Source organism: Pleurodeles waltl, chromosome 11 (genome assembly GCF_031143425.1).
Source record: "Pleurodeles waltl isolate 20211129_DDA chromosome 11, aPleWal1.hap1.20221129, whole genome shotgun sequence".
Classification (NCBI taxonomy): Eukaryota; Metazoa; Chordata; class Amphibia; order Caudata; family Salamandridae; genus Pleurodeles; species Pleurodeles waltl.
In genome coordinates, this window is record NC_090450.1 from 52,689,296 (window position 1) to 52,712,063 (window position 22,768).

Here is a 22,768-nt window from a genome sequence, read left to right on the forward strand (position 1 = left end):
ATTTATATGTTGTCGATACATACCACCTACATATAAATGAGGCCCTAAGTGGAGTTTGATGGTTTGCCCACCTGATTAAATGAGAGCAGACCTTCAGTGTGGCTACGGAGGTGACCTGGTCACCCCATTGCCAAATCTCTCCGACGGGCTGAAGGAATAAGAGCTGTCGGAGACATTGCTACACAGGCAAACCTTGGTGTGATGGACAGTAAAAATCAAATAATGCATCCCTCGCCTTTGGAGATGACTCCCATGGCAAGGAGAGCATTACTTTTTTATTTTCAAAAAAAAAATCCTGTTTTTAGGGTTTTCGTTATGAAAATAAAATAGAATACTGTTCGGTGCAGGGTTGCATCATACTGACTCAGCCCTGCACCATACAGTGAATTGCCTTGACAGGAACCACTTTATAAATGACCCCCAGTTTGGCGGTCATTTATAAATTTGGTAGTCTGGATCTCGACTAGGGTGATTTAGGTATTTACTCCATGTGCGGAACAGTGGGCTGACCACTGAAAAATAAATTGGGCCCTTAGTGTCATCTAAACTTTACTATTAGGATGTCATCAATATAGGCTTTCTAAAGCTTCATTACAGAAATTTCAACTGATGTAAATGTAAGTGTTACAACTTCCACAGACACTAAATAATGAAGACCATATTAACCCAGGCTTGACATTGTGGCATGGGCACCCTGTATATAAGTGTAACACACGTGGTCCTGTTCACTGAAGTTTATTAGAATCATCACAGTTTTCGGTTAAATACGTTAGCAATTTGTCATCCAAGTAGATCACTCCAATCAAAGGAGATCACTCTAATCCAAGTGTTTCTGCTACTCTTGGTGAGGTCACATTTAAAACATTGTTTTGCAATTGTTTAGGTCCTACTAAAGCCTGGAATAGGAACTAATTCTGAGGGTATATTAGATAGGTTTAGCATATGCACTACGCTTGGTACTGGGAACAGTCCCACTCCTTGAGTGACAAGGAGGTTGAGTAGGTTGCCGTGATCTACTGTGCACCATGCAGTGATCATATTTAAGGGTATCTGCTTGCAGAGCTATTACTCGAAAATTGCCTTCTAAAAATTGTCCTGGACTTCACCTCATCCTTAAGGTGGACATACAAGTACATAGAGGTTGTGTTGCGATGGGTTGTGATCCTGATGTTCTGCTTCTATTATTTTGCCAAGGTGTGTCAAAATCAAAGGATGATTGACTGTAAAAATGACAGTGTTGTGGGACCTTGTTTGAGATTTTAGCAACATTGTAAAGTTCATGCAAATTATTTCTTTTCATGATGCAAATTGTTAAAAACCTTAATTATCTTTAAATAAAATGCTATTTTTGTTATCTTTTGGGCCCAACTAAGTAGATGTAAAATAAAAGCAATGCATGACATTCTTTATTAGAAATGACAGTGGATGAACGTTATCTTGGAGTGCTAGCAGGCAATTGAATCTACCTCCTGCCTCTCTCGTTTAACTATTGATTGAGACCTTTGGAAAGGCACATGTCAAACATCCGGGTATTTCCACCTGTCCAGCAGTAACAACCAAGCAGAAAAATAAGCTTGTTTTTAAGTCAGGTTTGTAACATCGGAGAGCAAGCAAATACCTTGATTTATTGTAGTTCTTGGTATTTCTGTCTGTGTAAGTGATGGGGATGTTGAAGGTGTCATGTAATCTAATTGCTCTTCAGTGATTTTCAACATGTGTCTGTCATTAGCTATTGTTGTTAAATTTTCAGCTGTAATAAGCGACAGAAGGCAACTGCTGCTTTGCATTTAACTGGTTGCAAAACCTGTTCAAAGACATACTTGGAGATCAGTTTCTGATTGGTGACGTGGGTAGAAGTGAAAGGGGCTAATTTCAGTGTCACAAGTAACCTTTATTTCAGACTAAATCTTACTCAACGCCACAGGTTGGAAAACCAGAGGATTTGTTATGCTGTTTTTGTTGTCCTTTTTTACATTTTTATTTATTATTTAATTTTAGTTCTTGTTTCAGATGGCTAATTCTTCATTCTGCTATACGTGTTCTCTTTGTTTGTAATGCATTCTCCACTGTTTGTATTTTCTTCCTCTTACCTGAAATGGATGGAATGCTTTTACGAGGTAAACAAGTTTTCTTATGTCCCCTCCCCTCATATGAATGCCCGGCCTCTTGACATGAAGGGTTATTGCTTCCGAACTATAAAAGACGCCTATGAGAGCCACCTTCCTACCCTGAATCTGTGTGCATGGGAAGACCATGTTATTTGGCAGATCTATTCGAAATCAAAGACTGGAGTGAAAGAGGGAAGTAATCCCATCTCAAACATTTAACTAGGACTGAAAACAGGATTATGTAGGATTGATGTGGCATTGGCATCACAGTTAAAACCTGGGGTATGGTTCTGTATCAGACATGAAAAACGACTGAAATTGGCCTGTGATTATGCTCAATGAATGCTGTACTCATGCCACCTGCCATGCCTTGCTCTTGGTAGTGATATCTTTTTCTGTGCCATTTTTAACAGGTCGTTTTGTGTTGCATGCATTGTATGTGTTTCAGGCCATAACTACTGCACATGGGGGGTTCTCCCACAATCATTGACATTTGGCAAGGCTGTGTGTTTCTTTGATAGGGTCGAGCGCGCAAGCGCTCTACCCTGCTGTAATCTCTCTGTGGGCTTTTAACCACGCCCACCGCACGCCCATCAGTTTCGTTGGTTCGTGGGCTTGCCTTTCAAAAATCGCCTGATTTTATTTGTGAAAGGCATGCATACGTCATGCCTTTTCCAGTGTTTAGCCTTCCTCGAGCTCACCGGCCGACTACTGAAAACATATGAGGCTCCATGTTTTTAGCTTGGTTTCTGGCCTCGTTTTTCTTTTTATTTCCTAAGCAGCGCGATCTCGCTGCACATTTGCTGATACGTTTGACTGCAAGCGAACGTCTGTTTCATTTTGTGTGCTCCTTCACGGTAATGGTGTGGCGCTTTAAATCGGCTCGCTTATGTAGAACTATATTACTTTTCATTTTATGTGGCAATAAAAGTCTGGTTAGGACTTTACAACGCTAAGGGCTCGAGCAAATGTGAGACCCATTGCATTTTCTTTGGCTGTGGTATTTCAAACCCAGGGCAAGGTTCTCTGGCCCATCCTGTCCCTGTTACATTCTTGAATTTCCTGTGTTGCCAAAAAATGCCTCTGGCTTGAAAATGAATCCACCAGAGAAGGAATGTATGTAAGCAGCGGACGTGAGGCAGAGCTGTATTGTGTTGGTTGGGATGTGCCTAAAGTATTTTGAATTCCATTTTTGTGTTTCTCAGCGTAATCATCTGACATCTATGATCTGGTGTGTGCAGTTTAGATTTTAGCTGCATGATATATTTGACGTAAGATACTATTATATATTAATCTAATCGAAACATTAATTAACAATAGAGATTTCCTATTGTAGCCTACCATGGCAACCAGTTGCTCCTTGGAAAGTCTGAAAGTAAAGGGCAACATGATAGATCCAGGTTACCGGAAGTGGAGCCATAAAATCGCTCTTCTAAATGGTGAAATATAGGTGGTTACCTAGTGCACAACCAGTAGAGGGACGCAGGACTGCTCTTTAATCCATCAAGGTCTCCCTCTACATGTTAGTCACAGCAACATTAAACCTCTCCTACAAGCTGGATGAGTAGGCCTATTTCTTATTTTCTCTGCTAATACTCTCTGCCATTCCTCACTCACTCACTGCATATCTTCCTGCAGTTTCTTGCTCCCTATTTCATATGAGCAGCACTTTTGCTCAGAAGCCTAAGTAATAAAAACATGTTAGCAAAAACATGCTGAGGAGTTTGAAGCCCTGCAAATGTTGTTCTTTTTTGCCATTTCATTTGAATTGGCTCACATTTTATTATGATAATTTGTTCGGAGTTTTGCTGCCAGAAAATGCTAACAAAAATACAATACAAAACAGTTCGGGAAATCTATGCCATTCTGTAGTGCAATTTACCAATAGGAAAGGCAAGCGTTGTGCGAGCTTAGAAGCAAACACTTTTAATTCTTACATTGTAATGGCAGCTATATTACCTATTTATCAAACAATAGGATATTGACTTATTAGTTGATTAATGTCATGTTGGTGTTCTTCCTGACTTGCCTCGTACGCTCTCCCTATTTCTAACTGGTTCAGTCTACTGTAGACTTTTGTTATCCATCTGTAGCTATTAAGAGAATGTTTGCCCTTCCACACACTTTATTCCAATTTATGTCCAACAAAGAGACATAAAATATTCTTGAGGTGAGCTAATTTAATTCATTCATAATTATAAATTCCCTTGGAAGCCACCTTTTGTCAAGAATATTCTACCGAGTAAGTTTAATTTTCTTCTCCTTTACTTTCCTTCAAAAGAAAATAGAATAGAAAATATACTATTTCAGTTTTGTGTTTGTGGCCTTTTTTTCTGGTTTCACTGCTTGTGTTAGTACATTAAACGCAGACTTTGCCAGTGCAAGCATGGTTGTATAGTGCCCTTAATTGTTTAACTGTATGAACACAAACCTGTGAAAGAAAATGAATAGGAGTTTTAGGTAAGGTTGCACACCTAGTTATTTTGGCATGCAATATATTTCAGGACATCAGCTGATGTGGGAACCAAAAGCCTATTTTGTCAGTTTATGATGAAATAAGCAAGGTATGTGTCCCATTGTTGTAATTTGATCTCCTATTCAAAGTCCCTGTAAAACGTTTCTTTTAACCCTAAAAATGCTTGAGTGTAAAACTGCTGAAGTCTGTAAATCAGACACACAAATCTGAATATTTCTTCCAAACATAAATTGGCACATAATCTAAGCATTGTGTGATTGGCAATATAAATAGTATATGTTGGTGTCTCATATAAGGGAGATTATTTGGCTTTGTTCATTTATTCCCAGTCCAAAAATGTGAATCTAAAACAAACTCTTATAAATTGTGCCTTCTTTCATACTCAACATAAGATTATAGTTACAAAGCGTGTTCTCTTTTTACTTTGCTTTTTTTAGTTAAAATCTTTCATCTGCAATGTGTAGTTAAAAGGTTTGTGGAGTTGTCTTCACAATTCTGGTGAATACATCTTTCATTTTTTTTATTAGTTTATTCTTTCCTGAAAAAGTGTCTGTTATTTCTGCTTACAATTGTCTGCATTTTGCTCACATGTAGTATGCCCGTTTATAAGGTGTATACCGCCCTCAAAGAACCTATCATAAGTAGTCCGCACCTTTTGAAAGATGTAGTTGATTTATTCATCTGTTCACAGGATGTCTTCTTCCATTGACTTTTTTATGCAAATACTGTATATTTTCTTCTTCTCCGAATGGTAGGTCAGAGGTCTTGTGGTGGAGTCCACGCCCCTGGGGGCGGGGCAATGTTATTTCCAAGAGATCAGAAAGAGACTTTTGTATCAACAACATGTTAAACAATTCATAGAACGTTTTTAGATATGCCACCTAGGTTAGACGTTGAGCACTGAGCATCACTCCAGTGGATTCACTATGGATATATAATTTATTTAGGCTTAGATGAAACGTTTTCATTTTCTTGAGCAGCGCTGATCATTTTGCCATCAGGCAGTGATTAAGAAAACTTTATTGAGGCACGAGTATAAGTTAAATTGGATTTCAGGTGCCAAGGTAAATTGCTACACCAGAATTACAATATATGCCTTCATAATAGTGCTAATGATGTGTTGTATTTAATCCTTAATGTGGTGTTAAGCTGCCAAAGACAGATCGCTCATGGTTGTGACTTTTTATCCTTCTTTGGTATACACTACCTAAAAAATAACCGCAACAACCGCTTTTCTTAGGAGCCAACCACCTGTGCTGCAAAATGTGAACAATGACCGATACCAATTGAGCCTGCTCCTGATTCTACCTCCTGCCCCTTTTTTCCCTTTTATGCCTTTCTCTGATGCCCTCCACTGGCAACCTTTGGCACAAACAAAGCCATGTTTTCATACCAAATAATGTTTAAATCAGGAATGTCCAAAGGGCTTAATTTCAGATGGTGTTTGCAGGTAGGGCTCATCTTTGGGAACTAGGACTTATTTTCTTCAACAGACTTTGATCCAGAGCAAGAGAGGGAAAAACACAAAAGACAGGAAAGAAGGACTAAGGGAAATACAGAAAAATATTAACAACGGAAGAAAGAAGGGACAAAAAAACTCACAAGAGTGAGATAAAGAACCAGGGACTGTCTGGTGATGGACTAAAAAATGAAAAGGTCGAATCAAGCCTCCACAGCCTTGGTATTGAGCACCCCGAACATCAGTCGCACTGGGCACTAGACGTCTGAGCAAAACATTGGGGGCAGACACTTCTTCTTTTGCGCATTAAGCATTGGGTGTCTGACGAAGGTATGGATCAATGTCTGATTTTCAGCGTAGCTGCTGGCCATCTAAATGAATTTCATTTAGAATCAATGTATGTAAATTTGTCTTAAGGGATACTCCAGATGATTGTCTGGTTTAAAGTGGTATGTGTCAAGGATGTGTATTTGCACCTACATTGTTTCCTCTATTCATAAATGGTTATCTAAATATATTGAAAGTACTTTCTCTGAAAGACCATAGTTGGGAACTGCAGTATAAACAAGGTACTTTTTGCACATAATAAAGCGGTGTAATCAAATCACCCTTGCAGGAGTCCCTAGCCAGCGTGGGAGATTTTCAGATTTTTACTGCTTCCAAGGACTCATTATAAATAGGGTTTAAATATAATACATTGGTTAAAGTGGGCATCTGTATTTTCAAAGGGAACCTTCTGCTTGATGGGGAGCAGTTGGAATTTTGTTCTTTTTGGGCAAGTTTTTGCCTCGATTTTAAGTGGAAAATAAATTAAATGCAAGCATGCTGGGGAGATTGCAAAAGATGTTTTTAATATTTATCTGCAGAAATATGCTACAGAAATAGCAAGAACACATTTGTCCCCTAAACATTAGGGCAATATGTTTTCTTTAAAATATTTTACTACAAAACGCACAATCACATATAACTGTAATACAACAGGGGCATGTATACTTAGACTAGCCAAGAAACCCTTTTGAGTTTTAAGGAACGTAACATGGAACTATGATTCATATTGGTGCAAAAAAGAGGTCTTAATAGGTTGAGTTACTGTTTAAACTCACAAGATTGACTGCAAAAAACTATAAAAAAGGATAAAGAGTTCAAAGAAAAAAAATATTACCAAAGTATATTGTTGGCCAACCACCTCAGGCACTGAAATGTTCTTCTTTTAAGCGAATGTGTACTTGTGCTGAGGTCAAACACACCACTCACTACACAAGAGATTCACAGTGTGAGGGGGCACAGATCAATTGCCCTAGGCTGTATAGTTGTTATTGTAGTTGTTATTATTTGATTAGAGGATGTCTGTGAGACAGCTGACATTATACTAGGCCAGACAAAATAAGTTCCTTCATACTGATTCCAAGGTTTGATGCAATCAAGTACTTGGTATAAATTTTCAAAGCAGAGCTCCTTTGTCATCCATTCAAGATTACTGGGCAAGTTTGGAGCCTGCTACTTTGTATCAGCAAATGCATTTATTTACTGGTTGGTTTGCCTCCCATTAAACATCCCTATCTAATTGGGCCAGGATGAAATCACAACAAAAGCATTTGTTTCACTCACTTAAATTTCGGTTTGTGGTATTGACCTCTAATCTTGATAAATTATACAAGGTAGGCAAGATGGATAATCCCGATGGAGCTAGGATCCGGAAATGTTACTTGGTTGAGATGTAAGTGCTCTAGTCATTAATACTTATGTTTAAACTCTGAAAGTCTTCTGCTCCACAGCCAGAGGTAAAAATGATTACATAACCAGGTCTGCATTAAAGTAATTTGCCTATTTATTGGTAAGGAGATAAGCCCCAGTGCAGTGCAACAATCAAGTTTCAAGAGTTATTTGGGCCAAATATAGTCCCAACCTTCTAAGATATTTTTATTAAGTGGCACCTTACTGTTGCCTGCTCTTCCCTGTCAGATGTAGATATTAGGATCAAACTTCTCCTTATTATGCCCTTTCTGCAGGAATAACTGAATCTGAAGTTTTTATATCTTCTGTGCCATCTCGGCAACTGAAGTGTAAATCCAGCAATTATGGTCTGTAAACAGAAAACAAAAGTTTATATCAACTTAGCAGGTCCAAAGTGTTTCCTGTATTCCTGGGTAAGGCATGATAAAGTTATCAGTTTATCAGGTGTGAAACTTGCAGAACGTAATTTAGTTGTACAGTGAATTGAAGTGTTGAAATAATATCACCCTTCCGAGTCAGTTTGTAATGTAATTCGTAATACAGGAGTGATTACATGATATTCAGCAAATATTATGTTATTGTATTGTAGTAGTTATTTTAAAAAATGTATTTCACACTTATTGCACAGTATTGTTTTATAAATTTGTATTCCAGATGAGTTATCAGTCATAAATATCTTGAGCATCTGGAGTATTGCTAGACAACCCTTGTTTAAATATGAGAGATCAACTTAAAAAAGATCAGCCTCCTTTAAAGTGTGAGTTGTTAATGCTTCATTGTACCCATAATGTTGCAGGCATTATGCATAGGCCTAGGATTAGGTGTCCACCATCAGTTGCCAAGTGGTTGAACTTGGGAAAGATGACAAATCGGTATCATTCGTTATTAAATTTACCTGCCACATAAACAGTTGATGCTATAGAAAATGTTGTTAAAATTTTTAGTAAGTCCATAAGCAATCACTTTATCTTCTCTTAAGGAAATTGACAAGAAAATAGTTAAGCTCTTGGCCAATATTTGTTCCCCCTCTGTATCTACATTTCAAGACCTATTGGGCTACATAGACAGTAGTTAGTAGGAGTCCTCTAGGTCAGGTTACATATATTGCAAGCAAAATGATTAAAAACAATTAGAGAATATGAAAATTACTAGACGATAAATACGGTACAAATTGTAAATTATAGATTAGAGTAAGTGGGTAAGATGAGAGGATCAATATGGGAGGCTAAAGTGAGGGTTAAAATGACAGAAGTAGGTAAGTTTGGCATTAGGGCTGGAGATCAAATCAGTGTGAGGGTTAGAGTTAAGAAAGGGTTATGTTTTTGGTCAGAATTAGAATAATCCTTCATGTGAGGGTTCAGGTAAATGGTGAAAGAGAAGGAAATGAAGAGTAATGAATTTACTATATGTAAATTCAAGATTGTACTAGATGTAATTTCAAACCAAAGGATTCAACTAATGTCCATTTCAAAGGAATAGAGCATTTTAAACCCATAGATGAGCAAACCTTTCATTATACTTGTTGCCTTTCTCCCCAGTTCATTCATTAATCCTCTTTAATGGAATCTTTGGTTTGCTAAAACAGCTTTTGGCACACTTCAAAAGATTAATGCATGGAAGGCCAGGCCGGATAACTTATCTACGCTTTAGAAGCAAAATGGTTTGATTCTACTTATTCCCCTCACCTCCAAACGTTTCATCACTCCTTGTCATCTGATGTGATCTAGGGCATGCTTCCATTAGCTGGCATGTTTGCCTTTACATGCTTTTTGGATTTCACACATTTGTTTCCGCCTTCATTTTCTGTATGAGGATTATGGTATTGGTGCATTAATGAGATAGCATCAGTTTTCATTTAAATAAGTGCATCTTCAGACAAGTTTACTTTTATTTTGGATAAAGAACCACTAGACAGAATCAGTGTTAGGAGTTGTGTAAAGCCAGGTGATTCATCTAGATGCCAGGTAGCATATATTCCAAATCGATCTGGCTTTCTTAGAATCAGCACAGTATCACTAGAATTAAGCTTATGCCATGCAGTAGTTATGTTCAGATGATTCTCCCAGATCCTATATGCCATATGCCCAAGAGTGGTCAGCATGCTCTTGTGGAGAATGGTTAAAAAGGAATTACCATAGCTAGTTCTTGGTAGCTGTAGAGGCAGAATACAGTGCAAAGGTTTACTAGTTATCCATCTTTATCTTTCTTGTTTGACAGAGCTGGCCCTTAACATACTTTTAACTGGTTTTTCATATGCAGTTCTAGACGCAGCTTTTCTTCTTAATAATTTGTTTCGATAGACTTGAGCAAGGGTGTCCATGTTAACTTCTAACTTTGGTAGTATGGAGACTGGCAGTAGGTCGAAGACATAAGAAACCGACTAATATTTGAATGTAACCACTGATCTATGTATGTACATATTTTGTCCATGGGTTGTATGATCTTGGGTTGTATCATATTGTCAAAGTGTCAGTCTTAATGCATGTATCATTACCTCATCAGTATATGATTATCCTCTGACATATGTTCTCATGCCTCATTTTGTTACGTTGTTAAGCACCACCAGTGGAATGTGAGCCAACACAATAAACAAGATAAATGAAGCGGTTATGTTTTTTTTTTTTTTGTTGTTTTTGGCTTTACCTTTAATGTTGTAGAATATCCAGACTTAAATGTATGGCTGGATTTCTACAGCCTACTGCCCTAGGGTAATACCTATGCCGTGAACAAAATATCTCAGCAACGTCTTACAAGTTGAAGAACATTGCAAATGAGAGAAGTTACTGAGCCGCCTACAGACGAATGATGAGAAGCCTTGATCAGTGACCAGTTTAAAGTGGGTGTACAAGAAGGTGGCGGACCAATCTTGGACTTTGCCATAAATACCATTCTTTTATAAGCACATTCCTAGTCTTTCTTTCAGTGTTCACATCTCAAACCATTGTGAATGATGTTCTGTTCCATATTTGATAAGGTGATTGCATAACTTGCATTGAATCTTTCTCTTGATGATATTGTGTTGTCATACTAAAATCCTTTAAATAGTGATATTGCTATGATTTTCTTTCTTTAGACCAGACAGATCCAGGAAACAGTCCACCTGCTATAGCACATCTCAGTGAAAGGCCACTAACAGGGTGTTCTTGGACATCCTAATGGATATGTTTTGAGTAATATCTTCAGAGACTGCCTGGCCAAGACATACAATATCAATACAAAGATTGACTCAAGAAATCTGGGCATTACTTTATTTTGTGATAACAGAGCAATCAAATGGTTGCAGTTTTTCCTATTTTACACCCAGAATTATATGTACATCTGCACTGACTGGCTTTCTTTGCGACTGATCCAGCCATTTTCTCTTTTCCTAGGTTTATTCCAATTTACAGAGGACCAAGCCACACCTACAAGGTACAAAGATTGATGGAGTACACCGGTTACAGCTTTAGAATACAGGCTCAAAATGATGCTGGAGAGGGGCCTTTCTCAGACATCTGTACATTCTGCACAACCAAAGCCATTCCACCAGCAATCAAAGGTAAATTACAACTGTAATTCTAGAACAGATGTATTATTGGCTTCATCAGTTGCATGTCACTACATTGGATCCAAAACATGTTGGGTGACTACATTGCATCGGCTGCATGGTAGGTCACTGTGTTAGACCAACTTCACATGGTCGGTGACTACTTGAGATCCACTACATAGTTGATCACTAGATCTGGTACACTACATGGTGTTTCATTGCATTGGATCCACTCTATAATATACCAACCACTTGGATTCAGGAAATTATTTTTCATTTAATTGAATCCTTAGTTCGTAATCTACTGCATCTGATTTATTACATCATGGGTCATTACATTTTTTCTAAGGTGGGGGGAAAGGAGGGTCCCCTTCCTCCTATAATTGATATATTTTACTTAATATTACCCTTATTATTTTAATTAACTAACCCTTATTGTTAGCCCATTTTATCATATACTATCATATACTTTCACATGATGTAGTGACCCACAGTCTAGTGGACGTGGAGTGTACACCACATTATCATCCACGTTATTGAATACTCAATAGGACTAAGCTTAATAAAACACTGCATTTCATCAAGGGTATAGTCCTGCAATGCTCCAGTTAGTTTAACAGCCTAATGCATTCTGTGGGTTGTCTTGGTTCACTTTGGTTAGTACATGTAACTGAGCACACCTGAAAACAGTGACTTAGAAAAGAAAATCTTGGGACTGAAGCATTGCATTTTTGGAAACATGGAGTTACCTATTAACCGTAGCTTAGACTTTGGGCAATAGAAAGCGAGCCTTGCATTGTCATTTCTGTGTTGTCAAAAACAAAGGCAGGCTGCACCTGTTAGGCATTTACTCTACAACAAAAGATTGTTTTCTCTGCTCTTGATTTTTGCTGTTGAATAGGTCGCTTGGTAATATTTTTCTTTCATGGCATTAATATTCCGGTTGTGCATAATCATTTAGAAAATACGTGATATTCAGCGTGCTAGCATTAATAGATTTTTTTTTTCTTCACTACATTGTGCCATACTTTGTGGTGAATGATAGCAATGCTCCTTACATTCAGCTGACACGTAATCAATAAAATAAGATGGCAGCTTCGCAAGACATTGTTGACAGCATTATTTCAGTAGCAGTTTTGAGGCTGTGTAGCCTGTGCTGCCCAGTAAATGGATTTTCCCAAGACTATTTAATGTTTGCCTCCTTTCCAAAGCCGATGCACTCAGTTTCTTCTCAGCTTCTTCCCAGCGAGATGCTTTGTGGTGACCCCTCAACACTGCTGGAAAATGGAAAATCAATGGTTTTTTTTTGTTCTCATGGCGGTAATGACAGGATTTCATCCATTAGCCTATATAAAAATCTGCTGTTGATCACAAAATTGCTTGACAATCACAAAGAATAGCTATTCAAAAAAGATAAGAAAAGTGTGTGCTAGCATCGGGGCTCGTTACTAAGAGGGAGGGCCAGACTGGGAACTAAATGCCGTCTTGACAAAAATGTCCAACCACGCCTTACTCCCTTCTTCTCTCTTTACATTCACCCTCATTCTCCCTCTGTGTTTATTACTTTTGTCTTTAATTACCTGCTTCCCTACCTCACTGTCTCACTCTCCTTACACCACCACTGTGCTTGCTGCCAAAACCCTGGGGAGTGAAGGGGAAAGACACTGATAGCAGCCATTGGGCTTCAAGGACTTGCCACCACAAAGTAGAACTGACCTCTTTCTTCTTGGTGCAGGTAATGCTACAACACAGTTTGGTGGTACCACAGACTTCAGATCCCCTTTCCTCAGTGTGTCTGCTTCCTAGAGTTGCGCACTTCAATTTGGAGGAAAAAGTGTTGGGATGTAAATCTCCTCTGCATGGTGAAGACGTGTACCCCTGCCCTGAGATCCCAACTGTATTGTATAGATCCCTAATACTGATTTGTTTGTCATAGGCCAACACGGATCATGTTTGTGTGTCACAACATATTGCTGTCCCACGGATTGCAGTCTTGTTGGATTGGGGGTGGTTGAGGGGCTCCAAATATGCTACCTCATAGTTTTTGAAAGCTACTGCCTTCCCCAGGAGTTAAACCACACAAGCGAGGTGATGGCAGCCTTTGTCACTAGAGTGAGGCCTACAGACTCACTTACCTTTGTAAAAGTTCCCCTGCTGTGTGTTTAACTCACCCTTGGCTTACACCAGGTTGATATGAAAGTGCACGTTCATGTGTGATGAAAACATGCTGAATGCATGTGAGGGCCCAAGACATACACTACACAGAGGGAGCAGTGTGGAACAGTGATCACATAGTGAATGTGTGTGCGCTGGAACTGTGTGATTGAAGTGACACACTCTGGTGCAGCACAGGGAGTCTGTAGTACTGAACAGTGTGTGCGGACTGAGTGTGTGTGTGCTGCATGTGGGAATGCTGGTGGTAGTATGGTACATGAGCACAACAGTACTGGACAGTGGAGTGTGCTGTGAATGTACACAGAGTGCAGAAGTGCCATCACTGGTACATTACATGGAGTACCTTGGGTCCCATTTGGGGAAGCCCAAGCCTGCCTGGTGGAAACGTGAGGGGTAGAGGAATCCCCCAGATGGATTTGAATATTGTTGCATTCCTGTAAGCTGGGTGAGACGAGCACTGGATAAGGGGAAGCCAGGCTCCCTGTGCATTTCAACAGGTTTTTTGATTCAGTGACATATCACAAGGAAGGGGACGGGACTCATCTCAGGAAGAGGGAGATGGGGCTGATAAGAGAATCATAAAGAGTGGGGTTCGGGACCCAGGATTAACCTTTGATCCACATATCACTGCAGTTGACATCCAGGCGTGAACTCTGGTCACTCCCACAAATCTTTTTTGTGGGTTAATTAGCTTCAGATTCTTGCCTGCTGTGACAGACATCCTTTCAGGAGGAAGGGGAGAAATGTCCATTTCAAAGAAGCAGAGCCGCTACTTAAAACTCACGTGTCCAGAGCTTAAATCACATTTGGTGTATGTAAAATAACTATATGTAGGGGAACTTTGTCATCTGCCGAGCAGCCAGCTGGGCTGCAAGAGGAGGCGAAGCTCTACAAGACTTCTACCTGTGACCAGAACTAGGGGCACAACTTGCTAGACACTCTCTTCTGGGTGAGGGATCATCAACTAGGGAAACCAAGACCATCTGCCCTAGAGTCTGGAGCACCAGTACCTGCCTGCTCGCCAAGAATGATGTTCCCATGATGGAGAGGAACTTATTGGACGGAGTGAGTTCCAGAGGGGAGCCCAGTTTTTGGTGACTCCATATGCCAGGAGGGTCCGGCATACACCAAGGACAAGTCCTGCATCATTCGGGCTGTCGCCCATGTGTAGCATTGTGGAAGCTGGCGACCGTTATGCCATACGGGCCGCTGTGTGCCAAGGAACTGTCACATTGTTTGGCCCATCACCCGTGTGTGGGAAGTTGGAGTGCCCTGCGTGCCTGGAGGTGCTGTGGGAGAGGAAACCTGAGGCCAGCGTGACCCGACAGTGAGGTTCATCAGAGTGACTCCGTATGCCAGGACGGGCTGCTCAGAGCACTGACACCAGAGGTCCGGTTCGTAGCTTGTTACCCGAAAGTGCTGCTATGACCAAGACATGGGGAGTTTTGTTACTAATGAGGCCCAAGAACAGAGGAGACGCTGTTGGAGCCCCGCCAGTGCACCCATCCTGGAATAAAGAGAGAAACATCTAAACTACTTGTGACTGGAGCCGTAGCAACTCTGATTGTCAGGACTTTGGTGAGCGCAGCTCAGGAGAGAGGGCTGCACCTTCCAGGAGCTGCACGTGTGAATGAGTGCAGCTTGATTTTGCCAGGCCAGGTCCGTACTGCTCATCTTCTAGGTTTCATACCACCGGAGCGGGTAAGCTGAGAACTGGCAGCCGGTAAGTGGTCTGACAGCGACTAGAGTGCCTACTTCACTGGATGAACTGTATTAATGCTTTTTGAATGTTGTCTACCTTTCACATGTTGTGTAGAATTAGAAATAAAATACTTCTTTTTATACAAAAACTAGTATTTGGCTGGACATTAATTTATTGTACGTGCTCCTAGCTCATGGAGTAATGAGTCATTTTCACTGACCTATATCTGCACTTCCTCCAAGGGAGCCCTGACTGCTCTGTCACGCTATTAACAGAGAGTCAGGTGCATAAGGGGTGCTTGGCCCAGGCGAGTGGAATCCATAATAGGGTGGGCCCTGGGACATCAGGAGTAAAAGGCCTCAATCACCTCGATTGGGCCCAATAACCGTGGCACTGAACGGGGTTCTGATAGAAACTAATCAGGGCCCGCAAAATATTTGACCCTCAGCATCATCAAAGCTTGTGATGTTGGTTTCTTACATTAAGGGTGTGTTGTGTTATCAAGACACATTTAGAGGACATATATGGCCCAGCTGTGTTGTAGATTGAAAGTTTGTTACTGCACTGTTGTTACTTCCATCAAGGCTAGTTACATTAACAGAAAAATAAATATATTAATTTATTCATCTACATGCTTGACTTCAGACTACTATTTGCTTTCCAGATTAATTGCAGAAAATGCATGCATCTACATTCTGTGTTTGACTTGTGTTTTAAAATATAAGGCACTCACTCAGTCGCTTTTATCTCATTATTATAATTGTTGATGGAGGTGTCTTTTTTGCTTAATTTTACATTTGAAAAAGTTCATAGACCATAAACGTCCACTGCTTGTTTGCATTGAAGCATAAGAAGATACACATTCACTGCTGATATCTGCTGTGCTCTGCATGCCAGGAGTTTTAACCTTGGCAAAGCCAACTCAGCCTTCCATCCTCCTGAGGTCAGGAAATTCAGTAATATTAAATTGGGTGATAGTTGCACCCTATGTTTTGATCAAATAAAGATGGCAGACAGGTGGTATGCAACTTTGTGTCAGATACAAGCCTACTCATGAAGAATAATAGATTTACCGTCAATAAAGGAAAATGGAAATTGCTGTGAAAATAAAAAATAAAATAAAAATTGCAGATACTTTGTTCCGTAATGGTGGGTCAGCCATGTACTCTCAGCAGGTGATGCTTCCTCTCTTCATGTTATGCCTCCTTTCCACACATTTTACATGACTTTTTCACAACACAAGCTTGCCTAGGTTAGAATTTGTTGCTTTTGATTTCACCAAACCGATAAGTGGCAAAGTTTATCTCCTGGGCAATTGAGGTGGTCACAGATAAAATACTAAAGGCCAACTGTACTCCCAAAGGCCATAAGAGAGAGACAGGCTGACCACTTGTACTGTTGGTTGATTAATATTCACATAGCCCCAGGCTGCTCCAATGTCATTAAATAGTACAATTTCTCAAGAGCTTTGCCAGCACAGGGTTGATGACATTCTCGCCCGTGCAGCCAAATGGGGTTTAATGTTTTCCGACAAAATTCCTGCCTCTCAAGTCCTAAGCGCTTTAGAGACTATCGACGGATCAGTACAGTCTGTTAATCTTAAACTGCAACAGTTTAAGACAATCTGTAAAGCAGACAGTGAATTGCGATGGTGCTGGCCAGGGGGACCCCTGCACTACCCATGCCAAGTGCATACCAAGTGCATGGGCAGTGCAGGGGGACCCCTGCACCTGTTCTCCGCCAGCCTTTTCATAGCGTTGTTACCGCATTGAAATTGCTGGCAGAGAACGAGGTCGTAATCCTCAGGGCAGTGCTGCTTGCAGCGCTGCCCTGGCGGATTAGGGCCGCCGCAGCTGCCAGCTGGTATCGCTGATCCTGGGTGTGTTGGCAGTCTGACCGCGGCACGATCACCATGGTCTTAATATGGCGCTTGGACCGCCACCGTGAGTCTGGCAGTCAAGTGACCGCCACTCTTGTGATGAGGCCCTAAGTGTCCTATGGGTGGGTGCTACGCAGCAGATACCTTACACATGTTTGCTACCTGTCCTAATCTGAAAGACTTCTGGGCAGGGGTGACCCAATGTCCAAGCCTCTGTCTTGGATATGATGTATGATTTTCCTTAAAGTAGATTAATGTGGGTTGTAAAATGGACTTTGATATTCGCCTGAGGCAGATGCTCGCCTTAACAATTGTCTCAACCAGACTGTGCATTGCTAGAGCATGGGTTTCCCTTGTTCCCTCTAGGACAGCCGAGTGGTGGACTGCTATTTGACAAGTATGTGAGTGAGAGCTAGCCCAGTCCGTTAAGAGTCAATCACATCTGAATACAATTTAATTGGGACCTGTAAATTAGTGAATAAAAATTAGTTGCCTACTGACTGATTTATTATATGATGGGGTTCGATGGTTAATCATGTATATCGCAACTGTGAGGTGTTCCAGCCTATATTGTTTTATGTTATGTTAAACTGTGCTATTTGTAATTTAATGTATCCTAGTTATTCTGGGTATTTTGGTTTCAGGCGTGCTATCCTTATGTTCGTATGTGTTACTGTTTATTTTTACCCCCATGTTTATACTACAATTGTATGTTTCAAGTTTGTCCCATTTCTGGGCTTGTAAAACCATGTTTTTCTTTTGTTTCTCTGACTTAACAAATAAAAAAAAGAGAATTAAAAAAAATATATATTATCTTCAACCTTTCGGATTAATGGAAGATGCCAATCAGAGTGTATTGTCTTCAAAACCGCTCACAATAATGCATTCCTATTCATAGTCTTGTAAGCGACACCCAGGGGAAAGGTTTTTATGCCAAAGTTTCAATATTTTTATAAAATTCTTAAGCCATTCACAACCACTCTTTCTGAGGACATGCACCAGTTCCATGAATACATTGTAACATATTTCCATATCAGGTGCTTTTGACTCTCCCCACTCCTTAGTTATATACTGTCAACATATCACCTGTCCCAAAGCATATAAGATGAGTTTGTGTCTAGGTTGGCTGAAGACCCTTCATGTGACCAGACTTGCTGTTCGAGGTGTCAGAATTATCTCTCTTCGAAGGACATTAGAGAGAGCAGTATCAACTTTGCTTCAGAAGATTTGAAGCTCCTGGCATCCCCATGTGACCTGGAAACATTGCCTTTTCTTCCTTCTACAAATCATGCAGGTTGAATGTTGTGTCATTCCATCATGCAACACTTGGTCCATTTCTAATATGCTTTGTGCAGTGGCTCAAACTGTGCCAGACTCATTCCAGGAGGCAAGTGTGAACCTCCACCGAATCCACTGCTTTGAGTCTCTGAGGGTCATGCACCAGTTTTTTCCCAAGTTTATCTAAGTTTGAATATTCTACCTAACTCTCTTAGCATAGCACCACCATCACTTTTTGAATAAGCGCCCTGGTCTGAGAATAACCAGACTATTCACACCAATCATTATTATATTTTTTATGCGTGGCAGATGCTGAAATATCAATAGTAACCACCCCACCCCACCGATACAGGACTAGCTTTTCTTTAACAGATACATGGATTTACCTTCCAGAGCACATAAAAGTGTGTTTCTGGTTTGAAGAGCTACCAGTATCACAGCTTCAGTAGCTCAGAAGTGGTTTTTTTTGTGTCCCCCACGTGCTTCATGTTGCTACCTCCAGCTCATATGTAGTTTCCTCCTCACCTCTCTGGCTTTTTTGTTTTTTTAATGTATTTTCTTTCTCGCTTGCCCTTCCTTCAGCTGGCGTTTTCTGTTACTCCCCTACCCTCATTGCTTCCCCCCCCGTGTTGACTTCTCCCTCAAGCGCTCCTCCAATGCTCCCACCACTGCTTTCTTAGCAGTTTAAAAACAAATATATGTTTCTTTTTTATTTCTTTTGGAGGGCAGGCATTGGCCATTGTTGTCAGGCTGCCCCTTTTGTTTTTTTTAGCACTCCCAAGTTTGGCATCTGGCAACTTGGAATGGTTAATGTAAAAAAAAAAAAAAAAAAAAAATTGGTGGCTACATCATGCCATATATGTGCATGTGTGATAATGCACGCACACTCCTACATCATTAGGGCCGCCATAGCATTGTGACGCATATGCACACATACGTACTAGTCATCAACTTTGTTTTTTCCTCTTAACAATGCTAAATAGCATTACCAAGCCAATAGGTTGAAAAGATGTGAACCATTCACTTTACCAAAGCTTGCATAAACAGTTCTGCTTTTGGTCCCCTTTTGTGTCACACTTATTGATTATTCCTAGAATACCCATTGTGCTATTGAAGCTGTGTCCATTGTTGTAACATTCAATTTTGTACTCACTCTAATTCAAATGATTCCATTATAGATTCTGAAATGTACTCTTCAAGTTACAGTTCCTCCCACACAAGCCTGTTATCTCTCTGTTTCCGATGTAACCGTCACATAGTCTGCCTTGAAGTGTGAAGCGAAAAACTGTTTATTTACTCTTTTTATTTATTTAATTTTTTCATAAAAACTGTGTGCGATTTCACTCATAAGATGGTAGCTGTTCACTATATATTTGCACTTTGTCTAGTTATGTTTTGATGGTTGAAAATACTGTGTATTCAACCTACAACATTTGCCAATTTACAGACCAGGATTGCAGATGCACCAATCAGCCTTTGGCAGCAGTTGATTGATAGGATTCAGGGCAGAGAATTAGAAAATCTTTAACATTTTCATAACCTATCATTCATTTCTAGATAAATGATTGCATTTAGTCACTAATCATATCAGTTCGAATCAGAAGTCGTAATGGGAGAAAAGGAAATGTATCATTTTGATAACCATTAAATCAGCAAGTTGTTATGTTGTTACAGACGTATTCTACTGATCAGACAAATCAGATTTTGACCCAAAATATCAACCATCTTGTTTTTGTATAATGCATTTGTGAGTGCCTTCTCCCTATATTTCGTGCCTGGTTATTTTTAGTCTGGTAGAGCAGCATGTATAATTTGTGTAATAATGTCAGTGTTCTGTAGATCAACAAAGTGTTTACATATATTGTTATTACAGCACCTCGAGTCACACAGTTAGAAGGAACATCCTGTGAAATCACCTGGGAGACTGTGCCACTTATGAAGGGGGACCCTGTTGGATATATTCTTCAGGTGCTCGTCGGCAGAGAGTCAGAATATAAACAGGTAAGATTGGTTACTATATGTTGTATTGCTCTATTGTTCAGTTTAGGTAGTAGCTTAAGACTCTAGAACTTTCAGTTTTTTGGTATCCACTAACTCATCAACACACACCTATTTATATTGACACCATGCAGTATCTTACAACAGAGCACATTAGGTTATCAGTGTTGGGTGACTTCAATATTTGGGTCCACTAAAATTCTTCTGCAATGCCAAATCAATAAAAACTCTTTATAACTTGGGCAGTCTCTTAATTATGATGTCACGGAACGGCCGTTAGCACAAATACCAACCACTAAACATAGATACTCATTAGTGAGGTGCGAATACTGTTGTAGGGTCACAATCACATGTTTGCCATTTATTTTTATGGGTGGCTTTATGGATGGTTTGCTAATTTACTTGTCAGTTGAATCTCATTCCAGATATTCAACTCACAAACATTAATAGGAGAAAAATCTTTTAGTGGAAAATGTGCAGTCTTTAAATCACTGAAGGGAAGCAGAGGAAACTATTGGAGGTGCTGTTCTCACTCAGCCAGTTAACTAGCATGCAACCAAAATTATCACTCACATACTGATTAACTTAAAAAAAAGAGTTATTTTTGACAATTCTACACATCTACAAAAAAATCTATGAAAATTTGAACAAAACACACACCGCAGACTGATTAGAACATTAATCTAGCCTTTCAAATGTTCATTATTTATGCTGACATTCAGTTGAAGCATTGTTCAAATGGAAACCTTGAATATTCACGCTAAGGTTATAATTCACCAATTTGTGGTAGAACCTCTACTGTAGAGATTTGAGCTGTTTGAGAGCAATATATTTCAGAATGTGGTAGCACAGTAGTGTCTCTGGCTCACATTAGATGTTTTTCTAGTTCATACTTAGAGAACTCTACCTCAAATCTCAAGTTGGCAAGCTATTTCTAGGCATTTTTATGCAATGTACGTAAAACCTACAGAACAACGTGGATGTCACTGCTATTTAAGAAATTCTAGGTGATTACTGCAGTGGACAGCTGTAGGCTGATGTGCATTGTGCCCTACCTAGCCTAACTAAAGTTGCATATTTTTGATGAACAATATCACATCTACATATAAAATATTTAAATTGCAGGCAATCAGTTGTGTTGTACAGATAGATTTTTACAGCCATCTCGAGTGACATTTGATCAGAGGGGAGCTGCAGTGATGTCATTTCAGTTGTTATGTTGGTGGTATTTCACACAGTCAGTCGGATCAATATTTCTGTGAACGTTGTTTGGTTCAAAGTGTAGTAATGGTTTGGATGTTATCTTTTACATAAAACCGGCATCAAGTGGATGGTGTACATTCCCACCACTCCCAAACCCAATCCATCATTTACAGGATTCAGGGTTGTCTATAACATGCTCTACTATGCACCCGCCCCATTACTACAAATGGTACTCTCACCTGCGGCTCTGTTTGTACAGGTCTACTTATGATACACAGATATCGTACATAATCCAGTGGTCCACGCTTTAGAACAGTAACTGTCTTATGTCTTGATTTTCAACTATTTACCAGTAGATGGAAGACACATTTCTGAAAAGGACCACCAGCAGAACCAAAATCATAGAGGTTGGTGGTTCTGCTGTGTCTTTCCAAAAGAAGGGTGGCCTCTTAAAAACCTTTGACCCTGTTTGATGTAGGCTTTACAATTTTAGATGAAGTAACCAGCTTGATAAAAGCTGTCTTCTTTCATTTATCCATATCCACAAAAACAAATATTTCCATTTCTGGGTTTAGCCCCTTTGAGTTCAGACTGTAAGTGTGATGGTTTCTTCACTGCTGGATCTGCAAACAGTATTTTTTTTAATAACCCCCAAATACATCACATTAGCATTAGAGGGTTCAAAACACTATGGACCATGTCACAATGAATGACATCATCTCGGTTTTCCATCCCCTTATCTGGTTACAGGTTGTGAAGAGCATTCTGCTTAAATCTCTCTCCTTGGTGTATAATGACCTTCTCCATCAAGGACTGTATTTCCAGTTAAATGTATCTGCCACCAAACCTCTAGGCCAGTTAGTTCTGTGCTCCTCCAGTTCCTTATTGTCTTAATAATGTGCATGCGCAGAGCTCTGGACAGGGTGATTTCACCCCTGCCTGTAGAAATCTCTCCCTCACAAGCAGTTTAAAGATCGCCTAATGCTTGAACATGCACTAAAAATCCACCATTTCCCCAAGTAACAGCATTAGTGGATTATGCTTGCCAAGCACCCACTCCTAGTGAATGCTGTGCTTTAGAAGCATCAATAACTGCATAGTACACATAAGTGAGATTGGTAATTCAGATTGGAGAATTAATATCATTCATTCAAACGTACAAGCAATTGCCTTATAACTGACATTAATCACAGATACCCAGGTATCATTAATTGATGTGACAAATAATTA

At 39.9% G+C, this 22,768-nt stretch overlaps 1 protein-coding gene across 2 annotated transcripts in view; it reads left to right on the forward strand.

Moving 5' to 3' along the window:
• Nucleotides 1-22,768, forward strand: part of FNDC3B (fibronectin type III domain containing 3B) — a 474,093-nt gene that overhangs the window by 420,844 nt on the left and 30,481 nt on the right. For both annotated transcript variants that reach the window (XM_069213040.1, XM_069213041.1), the window contains 2 exons: nucleotides 11,149-11,315; nucleotides 20,211-20,338. In XM_069213040.1, coding sequence (XP_069069141.1) covers nucleotides 11,149-11,315; nucleotides 20,211-20,338 — 295 coding nt within the window. The remainder of the gene's footprint in view (nucleotides 1-11,148; nucleotides 11,316-20,210; nucleotides 20,339-22,768) is intronic.